This window comes from Pan troglodytes, chromosome 13, assembly GCF_028858775.2.
Source record: "Pan troglodytes isolate AG18354 chromosome 13, NHGRI_mPanTro3-v2.0_pri, whole genome shotgun sequence".
In the NCBI taxonomy this organism is placed as follows: Eukaryota; Metazoa; Chordata; class Mammalia; order Primates; family Hominidae; genus Pan; species Pan troglodytes.
Window position 1 is genome coordinate 112,380,075 of NC_072411.2, and position 16,528 is coordinate 112,396,602.

The 16,528-nt window shown below is 35.7% G+C and overlaps 1 protein-coding gene across 8 annotated transcripts in view; it reads right to left on the reverse strand.

The window, feature by feature from the left end:
• Window positions 1-16,528, reverse strand: part of KANSL1L (KAT8 regulatory NSL complex subunit 1 like) — a 149,888-nt gene that overhangs the window by 117,183 nt on the left and 16,177 nt on the right. For all 8 annotated transcript variants that reach the window (XM_009444180.5, XM_516062.9, XM_016950419.4 and 5 more), the window contains exon 2: window positions 14,894-16,010. In XM_009444180.5, the coding sequence (XP_009442455.1) occupies window positions 14,894-15,981 (1,088 nt within the window). In that variant the 5' untranslated portion in view covers window positions 15,982-16,010. The remainder of the gene's footprint in view (window positions 1-14,893; window positions 16,011-16,528) is intronic.

A 16,528-nucleotide genomic window follows, 5' to 3' on the forward strand; every position in this document is an offset into this window, starting at 1 on the left:
AAAATCTTTTTTAGCTTTATTAAGATTCAAATGACAAAAATATTACATATTTATGGTGTACATATTTATATATTAACACAATGCTGTCCTATATGTACACATTGTATAAGATTAAACCATGCTAATTAACATATCCATCATCTCATATACTTTTTCTATGGTGGGAACATTTAACATTTTTTATGGTAACAACATTGAAAATATCATAAGTCGAAATGCATTGAATTGGCCAGGTGCAGTGGCTCACACCTGTATTCCCATCACTTTGGGAGGCTGAGGCAGATGGATCACCTAAGGTCAGGAGTTCAAGACCAGCCTGGACAACATGGCGAAACCCCGCCTCTACTAAAAATACAAAAACTAGCCAGGTGTGGTGGCAGGTGTCTGTAATCCCAGCTACTGGGGAGGCTGAGGCAGGAGGATTGCTCGAACCTGGGAGGTAGAGGTTGCAGGGAGCCAAGATCGCACCACTGCACTCCAGCCTGGGCAACAAAGCAAGACTCCATCTCAAAACAAAACAAAAAGAAATGCATTCAATTATGTCTCAATAAACTCACCTTAAAGTTGAAAAATTGTAAGTTGAGCCATCATAAGTCAGGGACTCAATACGGTATGTTATTATTAACTATAGTCACTATGCTGACCATCTCCAGAACTTATTCCTCCTAACTGACATCCATACCTACACACACTACATTTTCCTTATCCATTCATCTGTCAATGGTCACAGTTTGATTGCATACTTTGGCCACTGTAAATGAGTATCAACATGAGAGTGCAGGTATCAACTCAACATACTGATTTAATTTCCTTTTGATATATACCCAGAAGTAGGATTATTGGGTCATATGGTAATTCTATTTTAAATTTCCAGAGAAACCTCCTTACTATTTTCTGTAATATCTGTGCTTGTTTACATTCCCACAGTGTACAAGAGTTTCCTTTTATCTGTATCCTCTCCAACATTTGTTATTCTTTGTTTTTCTTGTAATAGCCATTTTAACAGGTGTGAGACGGTATCTCATTATAGTTTTAATTGGTATTTCCCTGATGATTAGTGATGTTGAGCACTTTCTCATCTATGTGTTGGCCATTTGTATATCTTCTTTGGAAAAAAAAAATTGTCTATTCAGGTCCTTTGCCCATTTCCTTTTTTTTTTTTTTTTTTTTTTGAGACAGGGTCTCTTTCTGTCACCAAGGCTGGAGTGCAGAGGCGCAATCTTGGCTCACTGCAACCTCAACCTCCTGGGCTCAAGTGATCTTCCCATCTCAGTCTCCTGAGTGGCTGGAACTGCAGGTGCACACCACCATGCCTGGCTAACTTTTGTATTTTTTTGTAAAGACAAGGTTTTGACATGTTACCCAAGCTGGTCTCAAATTCCTGAGCTGAAGCGATCCACCGGGCTACACCTCCTTGGCCACTTTGCCCATTTTTTAATCAGGTTATTTGTTTTCTTACTATTGAGTTATTTAACTTCCATATGTATTTTGGAAATCCTCCCTTTTCAGACGTATAGTTTGCAAATATTTTCTCCCATTTCATAGGTTGTCTCTTCACTCTGCTGTTTCTTTTGCTATGTCAAACCTTTTTAGTTTGATGCAATTTCATTTGTCTGTTTTTGCTTTTGTTACCTGTGCTTTGGAGTGCATATCCAAAAAATATTTGCCAACATCAATGGCGAGAAGCTTTTTCTGTTTTATTCAGGTCTTATGTTGAAGTCTTTAATCACCTTAAGTTGATGTGGGAATACGGAGTAAGATAAGGGTCCAATTTCATCCTTTGATATGTAGATAACCAATTTTCCCAACACTGTTGAAAAGACTATCCCTTCCTCATTGTGTGCCCATGGCATCTTTATTAAAGAATAATTGGCCATAAATGCATGGATTTATTTCTAGGCTCTCTATTCTGTTTCATAGGCATATGTGTGTTTTTAATTCCAGTGGCATGCTGTTTTGACTATTATAGTTTTCTTAATGTATTTTGAAGTCAGGTAATGTGGTGCCTCCAGCTTTGTTCTTTTTGCTCAAGATTGCTTTGGCTCATGGGGTCTTGCTTGGTTTTACATAAATTTTTGAATTTTTTTCCCATTTCTATGGAAAATGCCAGTGGAATTTTGATAACAATGATATGGAATTTGTAGATTGCTTTGGGTTGTATGGACATTTTAACAACTCTTCCAATCCGTGAACACAGGATGTTTTTCCATTTGTTTCTTTTTCCATTTTTTCATTAATGTTTAGTTGTTGGTGTACATATCTTTCACCACCATGGTTAAATTTATTCCTAAGTATGTTACCATTTTAAGTAGGATGGTTTTCTTTTGGACAGCTTAATATTAGTGTATAGAAATAATACAGATCTTTGTAGATTGATTTTATATCCTGAAACGCTAATTAATTTATTTCTAACATTGTTTTGATGGGGTCTTTACACTTTTCTTATCTCTGAGATGTCATCAGCAAAGAAAATTTAACTTCTTTCCCTGATTTGGATACTTTTTTTTAAATTTCTTTTCTTTCCTCTCTCTTCCCCTCACTCCCTCCTTCCTTCCTCCCTTCCCTTCCCCCCTCCTCTCTCTCTTTTCTTTCTTTTCTTTCTCTCCCTTTCTCTTTTTCTTTTCTCTTTTCTTTCCTTTTTCTCTTTTATTTATTTATTTTTATGCCTAATGAACCTGGCTAGCAATTCCAGTATATGTTGAATAGATTGGTCAGAGTAGGTGGTATCATCTGAACACTGTGTCCTCAAAATTCATATGTTAAAACCTAATTCCCAATGTGATGGCCTTAAGAGGGTGAGCCTTTGGAGATGATTAGATGATTAGGCTCCACCTTTATCATGAGATTAATACTCTTATAAAAGAGGCCTGAGGAAGCTTGTTCTCCCTATCTACCATGTGAGAACAGAGGTAGAAGATGCCAACATGAAGGAAAGAACAAGCCCTCACCTAACACTGAATCCGCTGACAACTTGGCCTTGGACTTCCCAGCCTCCAGACTGTGAAATAATTTCTGTTGTTAATAAGTTACTGAGTCTAAGGTATTTTCTTACAATAGCCCAAGCAGATGAAATGGTAGAGGAAAAGGTATCAAGTTTTTGCCACTAAATTGGATGTTAACTGTGAGCTTATCACATATGGCCTTTATTGGTAGAGGTACATTCCTTCCATACCTAATCTGTTGAGAGTCTGAATTCTGTCAAATCCTTCTTCTGCAAATGTATTAAGAATGTTTTTTGTCCTTCATTCTGTTAATGTGGTGTATCCTACTTATTGATTTGTATATGTGGAACCATCCTTGCATCCCAGGGATAAATTCCACTTGAGTGTGGTGAATGATCCTTTTAATGTGTAGTTAATTCAGTTTGTTAGTATTTTGGCAAGGATAGTGACAAAGGACATTGGCCTATAATCTTTTTTTTTTTTTTTTTTCTTATAGTGTCCTTTTCTGGCTTTGGTATCAGAGTAATGCTGGTCTCATAAAATGAGTTTGAAAGTATTCCCTCCTCCTCTTCAATTTTTTTTTTAAGAGTTTGAGTACAGTGAAGTCATCAGGTGCTGGGCTTTCCTTTGATGGGGGACTTTATTACTGTTTTAATCTCTTTACTTGCTATTGGTTAGTTCCAATTTTCTATTTCTTCATGATTCATGTTAGATTCTATGTGTCTAGGAATTTATGCATTTATAGGTTATCCAATTTGTTGGCATAGAGATGTTGCATAATAGTCTCTTATGATCCATTATATTTCTGTGGTATCAGCTGTAATGTCTCCTTTTTCATTTCTGATGTTATATATTTGGGTCTTTTTTCATTTCTTAATCTAGCTAAGGTTTGTCAATTCTGCTTATCTTTTCAAAAAACCAACTCTTGGTTTCATCAATCTTTTCTATTGTTTTTCTAATATCTTCTGCTTTGATCTTCATTATTTCCTTTCTTGTACTAATTTTGGGATTAGTTTGTTCTTTTTCTGCTTCCTTGAAGTATAATGTTGTTTGAGATGACTTTTTCAATGTAGGTGTTTATTGTTACAAAATTTCCTTATTAGAACTCCTTTTGCTGCACCCCGTAGTTTTGTAAACTGTGTTCCCATTTTCATTTCTCTCAAGATATTTTTAAATTTCTCTTTAAATTTAGTCATTAATCCATTGGCTTTTCTTAATTTCCACATATTTGTGAATTTTCCAAAATTCCTCCTGTTACTGATTTCTAATTTCATATGATTTTGGCTGGAAAAAATACTTGATATGATTTCAATCATTTTGGTTAAGATTTGTCATGTGGCCTAACATATGATCAATCCTGAAGAATGTTCCTTTACACTTGAAAACAATGTGTATTACAATGTTGGATGGAATGTTCTATATATCTCTGTTAGGTCCATTTGGCCTAAACTATAGTTCCAGCCCAATGCTTCCTTTTGATTTTGTCTGGATGATTTATCCATTATTGAAAGTGGGGTATTAAAGTCCCCTATTATTGTATTGCAGTCTATTTTTTCCTTCACATCTATTAATATTTGCTTTATATATTTAGATTCTCTGATATTGGTTACATATGTTTATAATGTAGTATCCTCTTAATAAACTGGCCTCTTTATCAATTATATACTTACCTTTTTCTTTTTTTACATGTTTTGGCCTAAAGTGCATTTTTTTTTCTGACATACATGTAGCTACCCCTGCTCTCTTTTGGTTTCCATTTGCATGGAATACCATATTTTATTCCTTCACTTTTAGTCTACGTGTGTCCTTATACTGGAAGTGAGTCTCTCACAGGGCACATACAGCTAGCTGGGTCTTAAAAAAAATCCATTCACTGACTATATATGTTTTTAAATTGGATAATTTAATCCATTTATATCCGAGGCAATTGTTGATAGGTAAAGGTTTATTATTGCCTTTGTGTTCACTGTTTTCTGTTTTCGTTTTGTTTTTAATGCAGATCCTTTGTTCCTTTCTTCCTCTCTTGCTGTCTTCCTTTGTGATTTGGTGATTTTCTGTAATTATATGCCTGGATTCCTTTCTCTTCATCTTTTGTATATCTACTATAGGTTTTTGCTTTGTGGTTACCACTAGGCTTAAGAAAGAACAATTCATAGTTATTAGGAGTCTATTTCAAGCTGATAATAACTTCAATCTCATATACAAACTCTCTATACTTTTATTCCTCCTATTCTACGCTTTTGATATCACAATTTACATCTTTTCATATTGTACATCCTATGACAAATTATTGTAGCTATTAATAGCTTTGTCTTTTAATTATAATAAAAACAAGTGATTTATACACCACCATTACATTATTAGAGTATTCTGAATTGACTATTACCAGTGAGTTTTACACTTTCATGTTTTCATGTTCCTAATTAGCATTCTTTTTCTTTTCAGCCTGAAGAATTCCCTTTACCATTTCTTGTAAGGCAGATCTAGTGATGATGAACTTTCTCAGATTTTGTATGTCTGGAAAAGTCTTCTCTCTCTCTTTCTGAAGGACAGTTTTGCTGGGTTTGGTTTTTTGGTTGGCAGGTTTCTTTTTTATTTTCAGCACTTTGAATATATCATCCCACACTTTCCTGGCCTACAAAGTTTCTGCTTAGAAATGTGCAGATAACTTCCTGAGGGTTCCCTTGTATGTGAAGATTTTCTCTTGCTGTTTTCAATAGTCTCTCTGTGATTTTTGACAGTTTGACTATAATATGTTGTAGTGTGGTCTTTGGTTTGAAAATGACTGGAGAACTTTGACTCTCCTTTACCTCGATGTGACTATCTCTCCCCAGATTTGTGACGTTTTCAATCATTATTTCTTTAAAAATACTTTCCACCCCTTCTCTCTTCTACTTCCTTAATTGCTATAATGTGAACATTAGCTCTGTTGAGGATATCCCATAAATCACACAGGCTTTCTTCACTCCTTTTCATTATTTTTCCTTCTCTGACTGGATATTTTCAAATAACCTGTATTTGAGTTCACAGATTCTTTCTTCTGCTTGATCAATTCTGCTCTGATGCTCTCTATTGCCATTTTTCACTTTGTTCAGTTTATATTCAGCTCCAGAATTTCTGCCTAGTTACCTTTTTTAAAATAATTTCAATCATTCTGTTAAACTCCTCATTTTATTTGTGTATTGTTTTCCTGATTTTGTTGAATTGCCCCTCTGTGTTCTCTGGTAGTTTACTGAGCCATCTTAAAAGAATCATTTTGAATTATCTGCCAAGATATTCATAGATCTTCTATTTCTTTAGGATTAGTTCCTGGAAAATTATCATGTTCTTTGGTGGTTTTATGATTCTTTGGCTTTTCACATTGCTTGTTACTTTGCATTAATGTCTGCATAGTTGATGAAGCAGTCACCTCCTTCTGACTTCATATACTGGTTTCAGTGGAGAAAAAAACTTCTCCTTCAGGTGGGTGTGAGGACACCAGCTGGGTGCAGTGTGACAGTTCTGACTCCAGTAAGGGCATAGCAGCATAATCTCTGTACAGCTCTATCAACTGATGTTAGCACTGTCAAAGATTACAAGGATCCTTAGCAGCCACTGTCCACAGCAGCGGCAAGGGTTATTGGGTGCTCCAGTCATGAAGACTGGTGGGGTCGGTCCTCCTCATCTCTTTTTCTCCTACCAGGAAAGTTGTGGCCAGTGGAATCCCTCTTGGCACTGGGTCTGACTTGCAGGTGCATTTGCAGTGGTGGCAGCAATGGTATCTCATATGAGGCATCCATGAAACAGCCAACAATTTGGGTTCTGGAGCATGCGCATGTGTAGGAACCATGGCTCCAGGGTCTAGGGCTGAGGTGGCACCCATATTCAGAGTGCAGGTTCCACCATTCCCATGTTAGTAACAATGTGCAAGATGTGACTGCTTTTAGATCAGCCAGGGGGCTGAGATCCAAAGCAGCAGCACACACACAGCTACAATGTTTCTGGGGTCTGAGGCATGGACTCACTCACTGTGGTAGTAGTAGTTTCATAGACAGAGAAACCACAGCTCCAGGGCGCAGGATACAGATTATTCCATAAAGGCAGTGGTTCTTGTTTCTGAGGCATGGGCACACAGGGAATTACAAAGGTTCTGGGGTCCAAGGAGTGGTCTAGTATATTGTGAAGATGTCAGATGTCAGATGTCTGAGGCACAGATGTTGAAAGAGTGGCAATGCAGCCAATATTCATAGCAAAGCAACCTGGGCTCCAAGGCTTGGGTTGAGGCTAGTCCACAGCCATGATGGTTCTTGTGTTTGAGGTGAGAGTATGCATAGTGGGACAGAGTCTGCAATGTGGATATGCGGCCATGGAGCCAAGGCCTGGTGTGTGAACATGTATGGGGCAGTGGAAGCTCTGGAGTCTGGGGCTCATGTCAGGATTGGGAGGGTGGTGGTCCCAGTCCTGGAAAGGCAGCTCCTTCTTGGTGGTGGTGGTGGAGGTAGAGGGTGCAACCACATCCTCCTCTTTGGGGATCCACAGTGGTGATGACTGTTGATCACCTCAATGGCAAAAGATACTGATGTTGTGGTCAGTGGTGACTATGGTAGCACCCACCATTTGCCTGATACCGGTAGCCCCCACCCTTCTTTGTTTCTAGCCATCTCCAGATGTCTCAGGTATGCCAGTCTCCCCAGCTATCCTTTCTGTGCAGTTATCCTCTGGATTTTCGTTTGTTCACTCCACTATGTTGCTGCAGATTCGTACTTAAACATTTGAGCCCTCCCAAGGCTACTTTCATTCACGGAAAGATATCTAGTTCTTGTTTTTTGTTCGGGAGTGAAGACTGGTATCTCCTACTCGACTATCTTGCTTCTATCACTCAGCTTAGCTGTGCTTTCTTGTCAAAATTAGGAAAACAAAGGTGATCATTTCCGATGATAAATACAATTAACACTTGCATAACTTCTGCAAAAGGGCTTTACTATTCTGGTTTCTCCATATAGGACATAAATGCCAGTTTGTTTCATCTATGAAGGTGGTTTATTTTTAAATAAAGGTATGTAGAACTTTTAAGTGACATATATTATATAGAAGTCTCGAAGAAAATTATGTTATGATCACCTGTAGACTTTTCTAAGCAATATGGTCCAAGAGGATGAGTTTCTCCACCTGATTCTGTGAGAATCAAGGCAATCAAAACAGTTATTTACTTGATCATCCTCAGATGTGTTGGGGTGAAGAAGAGAGGATTGTGATTCACTGATTTATAGCAAGATTTAAAGAAATTCATACATATACAAGCAATCTGATGCTTTTTTCATTAAAAACTTCAACTTTATAATATCTTAATTTTTCCTTTGAAAACAAAACAGCTTTTTTTTCTTTTCGTTATGTGGACGTTGAAAATGACTCAGTCAATTTAACTTTGGCCTAAGCCAGCTAAAGTCTGTAGATACAGAAGTACAGCTTAAATGGGAGTTAAAGGATCTGGGCTAAAATCCCAGCTTTGCCATTAACTAACAACACTGAGAGAAAATCTAGTAAACACATAGTCTTTTAAACATCACGTTGCTCAAAAAAAAGCCTTTTTAAAAACAAATGAGCTTATTTTAATTGAAGTACTACTTCCCTCAAAGACGTCCACATGCCACAGTAGACAATATTTCTTGCTTGGGCACGGTCGCTCATGCTGTGATACCAGCAATTTGGGAGGCCAAGGCAGGAAGATAGCTTAAGGCCAGGAATTCAAGACCATCCTGGGCAACATAGCTAAACCTTGTCTCTACAAAAAAATTTTAATACTTAGCCAAACATGATGGCACATATCTGTAGTCCTAGCTACTCAGGCAGGAAGGATCCCTTGAGCTGAAGAGTTCAGACTGCAGTGAGCTATGACTATGCCACTGTACTCCAGCCTGGGCAACAGAGTGAGACCTTTTCCCTAAAAATAAAAATAAAATATTTCTTTACCATTTTTAGCTACTAGTCTGTTCACAATTACACTTTTGAATTTCTGCCCTTTACTTCCGTTCCACTTCTCCCACAGAAAGGAAAAGGTTCTTCATTTAAGTATAATTTGCAAATTCCCTAGAATTCACTCAACTTTTTGTTTTCCTTATAAACAAAACAAAATTCAACTTCTCTCATCTATGTCAGACATGCAGGGAATAAAAAAAGATAACAAATAGAAAAACAACCTGCAAACTCCACATTATACAAATATTAAGTTACTCTTGTTTGCAATTAATAATGAAATGTTTTCAGTCTCTTTGCCCTTTGAATCTTGGCACTGAGTTTCTACTCCTATTTATCCAGTTCCTCAAAGGGAAATACTGGATCACCTTGCTTTTCAGTTCTTTTCCTTTGCATTGGCAAAGCAGGAAAGCAAGCACAAAACCATGAGTATTCATTTCTATGGGTCTGCAAAAAATTAATTATTTTCTATTTTTTAATCTGGAGTCACCCAACAGCCCTTACTAAACATCAACAATTCCCCTTTTTTCTTTGGTGAATGCCTTAATCTGTTGAAAAGAATTCCCTTAATCAAGTCTGCTTATTTACATATCTAAGTAAAAACTTAAAGAAAATTTGAATATATGGTGACCAATTTAGGGAAATAGTGGGATTTTTTTCCCCCAACATTTGAAACAATTGTGTGATCTGGAAGATATTGGTAGGTTTCCTGGAATAAGACAAGCAGCATTATTTCTTCCTTTTCCACCCTTGGAGAATTAAAACATGCCTGTGTCAAAATCTGTGTTTCCCCAAAATGCAGCCTGGAAAAATGTAACTGATCATCATTCCCAGGAAAAGAAGAAAAGAAATGCTAGAATTCTATGGCTCTACCACCAGATGAGAAATAACGTAACTGTAGCCAACTTTTGTCAGCGACTCACCCACATCCCCTCACATTTAACCAGTTCAGTGTTCATGGACCTGACTGGGCTCCTTCACCAAATAAAAAGAACATTGGAGGCAAAAATCCATTCATCTTACAGTGGAAGGACTATATCTTAAATCTACAAAAAACATAAAGTCCCCCTATTATGCTTTCCCAAGGAAAAGTGACTTTCTTTTACTTCAAATGCATACTAGCCTCTCAACCAAAAGTTATTATTAAAGTCCGTTAGTAATATCATTATGAATTAAAGTCAATTAGTAATATCATTATGAACTAATTTATTGCCTACTACATTTTTGGAGGAAAAGTAACAAAGTCAAGCGAAATATATATTTAAAACAAGAATGGTAATTGTAATGACTAATGTGAATACTTTCCAATTTTCTAAAACAACTATATTCCTTCACAGCTAACTTCCTGATCAATTTTTCCTATCAGGGCTACTAACTCAAAGAAAAATAGAAGGCATATAATATTAATATAATCTAAAATTTTAAGGTAAATATAATGCATTTTACTTATCAACTTTAAAAATTACAAACATTGAAAATTATAATAAAATCATTACTTTTAAATGTCCATATTTTGGTATATTTCATTTATTCAGTCATTGAACATTCATGGGGGGAGGGGGTCTATGACGTACAAGATACATCTTGTGGCCCATTTAATATTAGAAACAAAGGAAGGAATGGAAAAAACATCAAGTAAACACAATGCAACTCCACAATGAAATTTTTAAAAACCATATATAGAAGAGAGAAATTTCAGATTGCTAGCCTCAATGTTTATGTCTTTACAACTACATATACAAACACAGAAATAGTCATTCATTCACTCAACAAATACCAAGCAATCATTAAACAGAAGACAATACTAGCCTATACGATAAAAGAGTAGTACACTAATACTCATGTTGCTTAAAATTAAGTTGAAGTCAACTTTAGTATTTACTACTCTGGACTTATAATTTAAGGTAAGAAATCAACATATTCAATAAAGACAATGAAAATTTGTGTTAGCACTTATTAAAAATTTAGAACCACAAAATGCATCTGTTTATTTGGTATTTTATGTTTAAAGTTTCACTCTGAACTTTATACATTAAAAATACTCATCTAGATTTGAAAAATCTTTTCACAAACGTAGAGAAGAAAATAACAAAAATAAACTTAAAATAAACTTATAAGGATATTTTAAATTTAAAAATGTATTTAATGACCTAAGATAGAACTGATTAATTCTAATTTTAAAAAACAGAAACTGTTTTTATATTCACACCAAAAGATACAAGTAAAGTTATGTCATTTGCTCTCAATATTTAGTCAATTTCAAAATTAATATAATGTTGAGTACAGTCTTTCCCACAAGAAATCTATTAGTGTTAGCAAAAATATTCAAAACAACATTTTGTATTTAATGTATTGGAAGATATATGAAATCAAGAAATGTTGAATAGATTTCAAGTATTAAAGAAAACCCAAAAAACAAAAACAAAACAATTATCAAATAATTCAGTGAAATAAAAAATATAAAGAGCTGTTACATAAATTTAGTATTATTGATTTGTATAGATCAGATGAGTTTAACCTTAAAACAAAGTTTATGTGACCTCTAAAATTCAGGTGGGGCTTTAATAACCAAGGCATTAATCATAATATTAAGAGGCCAATAATGCAAGAGGCCAGAAGCCTACCTTAATGAACTGATATTAAATTTCTTAGATACATTATTTTCTTAAAATTTATGTCTACAGTCTCTGAATCCCCTCTAGCTGATTATGGGAAAAAGAAAGACAGCAGGAGAAATAAACTTTTCAAACCAGAACCCAATTTTTTCCAGGTGACTTTCCTTCAGTTTACCTCAATAAACCGGCAGAGTTGGTGAAAAATAGGAGGTACGTTATTTTGTAAAAAAAAAATTTTTTTCTATCATTTGAATTTCACCATTTCTATATATGTTTTACACAAATTTCTAAACTTAGTGTTTCCTCACTAAATTCAAGAAATAAATGTAAATCTTAAAATGTTTTGAAAAATCAAAATTTACATGCCTTTGAGAAGAAATTATCAGAAAGTTGGCTGGGTGCAGTGGCTCATGCCTGTAATCCCAGCACTTTGGGAGGCCAAGGTCAGCGGATTACCTGAGGTCAAGAGCTTGAGACCAGCCTGACCAACATGGAGAAACCCTATCTCTACTAAAAATACAAAATTAGCTGGGTGTGGTGGTGCACGCCTGTAATCCCAGCTACTTGGGAGGCTGAAGCAGGAGAATTGCTTGAACCCAGGACGTGGAGGTTGCAGTGAGCCGAGATCGCACCACTGCACTCCAGCCTGGGCAACAAGAGCAAAACTCCATCTTAAAAAAAAAAAAAAAGAAAAAAGAAAAAAAGAAATTATCAGAAAGTGCAAAGTGTGGTATCTACCCTTAATAGGGGTTGGTTGGTTAAGACTAACAGATATATTAGCCAACTGCATAGGACAAAACACAATTTAATGACAAACTGTATGGCAGACTAAGCATTATAGGAAATCAATGAAGAGACTACTAATGAAAATAACATAGTTCAAAACAGTCTGAAAAGACAAAATTTTCTTCCTTTTTTTGATATGAGTTTTACTCCCGTCACACAGACTGGAGTGCAAGGGGGTGATACGGGCTCACTGCAACCTCCACCTCCTGGGTTCAAGCAATTCTCCTGCCTTAGCCTCCCAGGTAGCTGGGACTACAGGTGCACACCACCATGCCGGGCTAATTTTTGTATTATATTTTTTGTATAGATGAGGTTTTGCCATGTTGCCCAGGCTGGTCTCGAACTTCTGGGTTCAAGCAATCTGGCCACCTGGGCCTCCAAAAGTGCTGGGATTACAGGCATGAGCCACCAAGCCCTGCCCAAAAGTTTCTTATTCTTGTTTCTAGCTTAAAAAAGACAAATCTTTCCATTAGCTCTTCTCAACAACAAAAAATTTACTGAATGTGCCCACTACATTTTATTTAAATACTTCACAAGCATTGTATATACAAAAATTGGTAAATTTTCAGACTTCTTTCAGAACACATGTACCTAATAATTCTTGTAGCTCTAAGTATCAGTGATGCAATGTTGAGAAAACAGCATATTACAAGAGAATAAGTATGTGTTTAGAGTCATATATATGAGCAAAATCCTGTTTCTGCCCCTTACTTGGCTTTTTAACCATTGGTAAATTATTTAACCCATGCTGAGTCTGTTTCTTCTTAAGTGAAATAAGGATAACAACTACCTGCTAGGGTTGTTGAAAGAATTAAATGAGATATCATATGTTAAATAACTAGCACAATGCCAGCCAGAAAAATAATCTGCGCTTATTAACTACTATAAATTCCACATGCAAACAAATTTCAATTACAGTGATATCAGAACACTAGAAGAACCGAATGCTTACTTTGCTTTATATTTTATTTCTCACTATAAAAACTAATATACTGATCTTCTATTTCATAGTAAATATCAATGTGTTTGGCTTCTAATTCTGTAATTCTCATTTATTTTTGAGAATTTGAAAAAGTTTATTTTTAACTTTTATTTTAAGTTCAGGGGTACAAGTGCAGGTTTGTTACATAGATAAATCTGTGTCATGCAGGTTTGTTATACAGATTATTTCATCACCCAGGTTTTAAGCCTAGTGCCCATTAGTTATTTTTCCTGATCCTCTCCCTCCTCCCACCCTGCACCCTTTAAAAAGCCCCAGTGAGTGTTGTGCCCCTGTATGTATCCATGTGTGACAGACTTCTTTCCCCCAAAATGCTATATATACAAACAATAATTCACATCAATTTGGGGACAGTAATAGATCCCCTGAAAACTAAATTAAAAATTATGCTTTATCTGACCATTTCAACTAAAATTTAGTCAATTAAATAAAATTAAAAACTCATTTCCTTAGTATCACTGGCCAAATCTTAAGTGTTTAATATCCACATAAGTCTAGTGACTATTGGATAGCATAGACATAAAAGATTTCCAACATCTCAGAAGTTTCCATTGGACAGAGTTGGTCTGTAGTGTTATCACGGTGTGATAACTGAAACTATTTTTCTCTGCTTTTTATTATTCAATATCGAGATACCTCTCTCTCAAGTACATGCCCCAAAAGGCAGAGGTTGTGAATATGTTGCTCACAACTGAATCTTAGTGTCTAGCACATAATAAGCATTCAATAGATATCTTACAGCTGACATTATAGTTTTGTTTTAGTTATACTAAGCTAGCAAAAACTAACTGAATTGTTAAAGGCCAGTTCTGAAAGCTATGAGTACGAGTAGAGAGTTAAGGAAAAAAAGTAGTAAGTCAACTTACATGTACTCTCAACTGATACACTCCCAAAGACAATGAGGGCTCCCTATGTGCAGACTGAAGTTTTTTAGTTAGATACACATATTAACTAGATCACTTAAACAAAGATTAGGCCTTGTCCACAGCCTATTCAAGAATAGAAAAAATGCTTATTTATAGCTCAATAATTTCATTATTCCTGTATGGGTTTTTCCTAGATAGAAAAGTTGAGTAAATTTATTTTTAAATAGTATGTATATACTCACACACAATAATTTAACAAACAAAACATATAAAAAATTCACCAAAAGTTTTATAACATAAAAGATTATGGTGGCTGGGTGTGGTGGCTCATGCCTGTAATCCCAGCACTTTGGGAGGCCGAGGCAGGTGGATCACAAGGTCAGGAGTTCGAGACCAGCCTGACCAACATGGTGAAACCTTGCCTCTACTAAAAATACAAAAATTAGCTGGGTGTGGTGGCACACACCTGTAATCCCAGCTACTCAGGAAGCTAAAGCAGGAAAATTGTTTGAACCCGAGAGGCAGAGGTTGCAGTGAGCCAGGATTGCACCACTACACTCCAGCCTGGGCGACAGAGCGAGACTCTGTCTCAAAAATAAAAATTAAAAAAAAAAAAAAAGATTATAGCATTAAGATTTTAGAAAATCTATTTCTTGTCAACATACCTGGAAACTAAGATAATTGCTGCTATATATGGAACAGAAAATAGTCTAATAATAATTTTGCACTTACACTGCCACATTTTTTCTAAGGGTATATTCATCCAAATCGTCATCAGAGCTGCTATCAGTTGCATCGGAATCCAAACCCTCTTCAACATGAGACAACAGCCCTGTAGCAGAAAATGCAAATCTTTGGATTTCCGCAGCTGTACACCGTGCAAAGCCATTTTTTGCATCATCCCACAATTTATTCTCTGCAGTCAATGTGTTAACTTCTGGCTTAATTTCAGTGCATTTAGGTAAACTGTTACCCAAAATTGTGGTAGGTTCATGAAATGTCTTCATTTTGGGGAGTTGATGTTTCATAGACAATTTCATCTGCTGACCATAGTGCTTAACAACATGCTTTGCCAGGAGCATCTGCAAATGTTTCTGAGTTCTTCTAGCCTGGCTAAGTAAAATTTTCTGTTTGCTTACACAATGAAGTAAACGAGCATGTACTTCCTCCTCTTTTTCAGCAGCTGAAGAACTAACAGGCACATTTGAGTGGCCAGGTACAATTTTCTTTTGAGTACAGTGCAATAAACCCTTTTTAATCTCAGCATCAGTAACTTTATCCAAAAGTGCATTCTCTTGATACCATTTACAGTTTTGTAGTTGTACTTTATCTACATTAGTGTCTTTGGTTATATTTGAATCCAAAATAATTTGTACATCTTTCATGCACTGGCTCGTGGTATCTGATAGAGGTTCCTTTTTGATGAACTCTTCAGAATGAGAAAGACAGATTTTACTGAGCTGAATGTTGCTGCCATTATACAGTATGTTTTTCAGCTTATTGCAACTGGGCTCCCCTAATTTCTTTTGTTTATAATTCTCATTGTGTTTATTTAATGTAGAATTAGATCTCATTAAAAAAACAGTCTGGTAATGTTTTGAAGACTGAGGGGAGCCAAAATGTTTTAAATTCACAAAATTAGTATTAAGAGTAGGTTCAGGAGTTGGAAATCCAAGCATCTGAGAAAAGGTGTCTCCCTTTAGCTTTTCATCTACAGTTCTGGGACTTTCCATGTAGAGCATCTTGTCAGACTCCATGGTACTTGGCAAAGATGAAAAGCTGATACCCTTTGCTGTTGCCTCCCTCAGAGCTGGGGTCATGGCGATTCCTGTAGATAAGTATTGGAAACCTACAATAATGTAAAAATAAATGGTCAAATATCTAGAAAAAATTTTATGCTTATACTTTTTTCTAAGGGCAACATGTTCAATGTTTCTGATTAAAACATGAAGGAACAAAACTCCTCCTTCATCTCCCAACTCCCAACATTATTTCAACAAAGATTAAGCTATTCTTCCCTCTGACTGGGGGCCTAATAGCTAAAACCCCAATTAAAGCTACACATTGCTAGCACATAATAGGTGTTCAACAAATATTTGTGGATGTAATTACATCTCAGAATTCCATTTTTTGACAACATTTAATTACAGTCAAAAGAAAAAAAAAATCCAGCCTATAATCTGGTAATAACAATAGAAAATGTGACTCAATTGTGTACTTTCAGCCAAAAATAAGAATTGCTTATCTTTATAAAATACAATAAATTGATCTAAACTTCTATTCCTGAAATTAATCATCACAGCCTGAACGGTATTAATAACAAGAACTAAAATATAATAAATAATGTGTAAGAAGACCTAAGTGAGG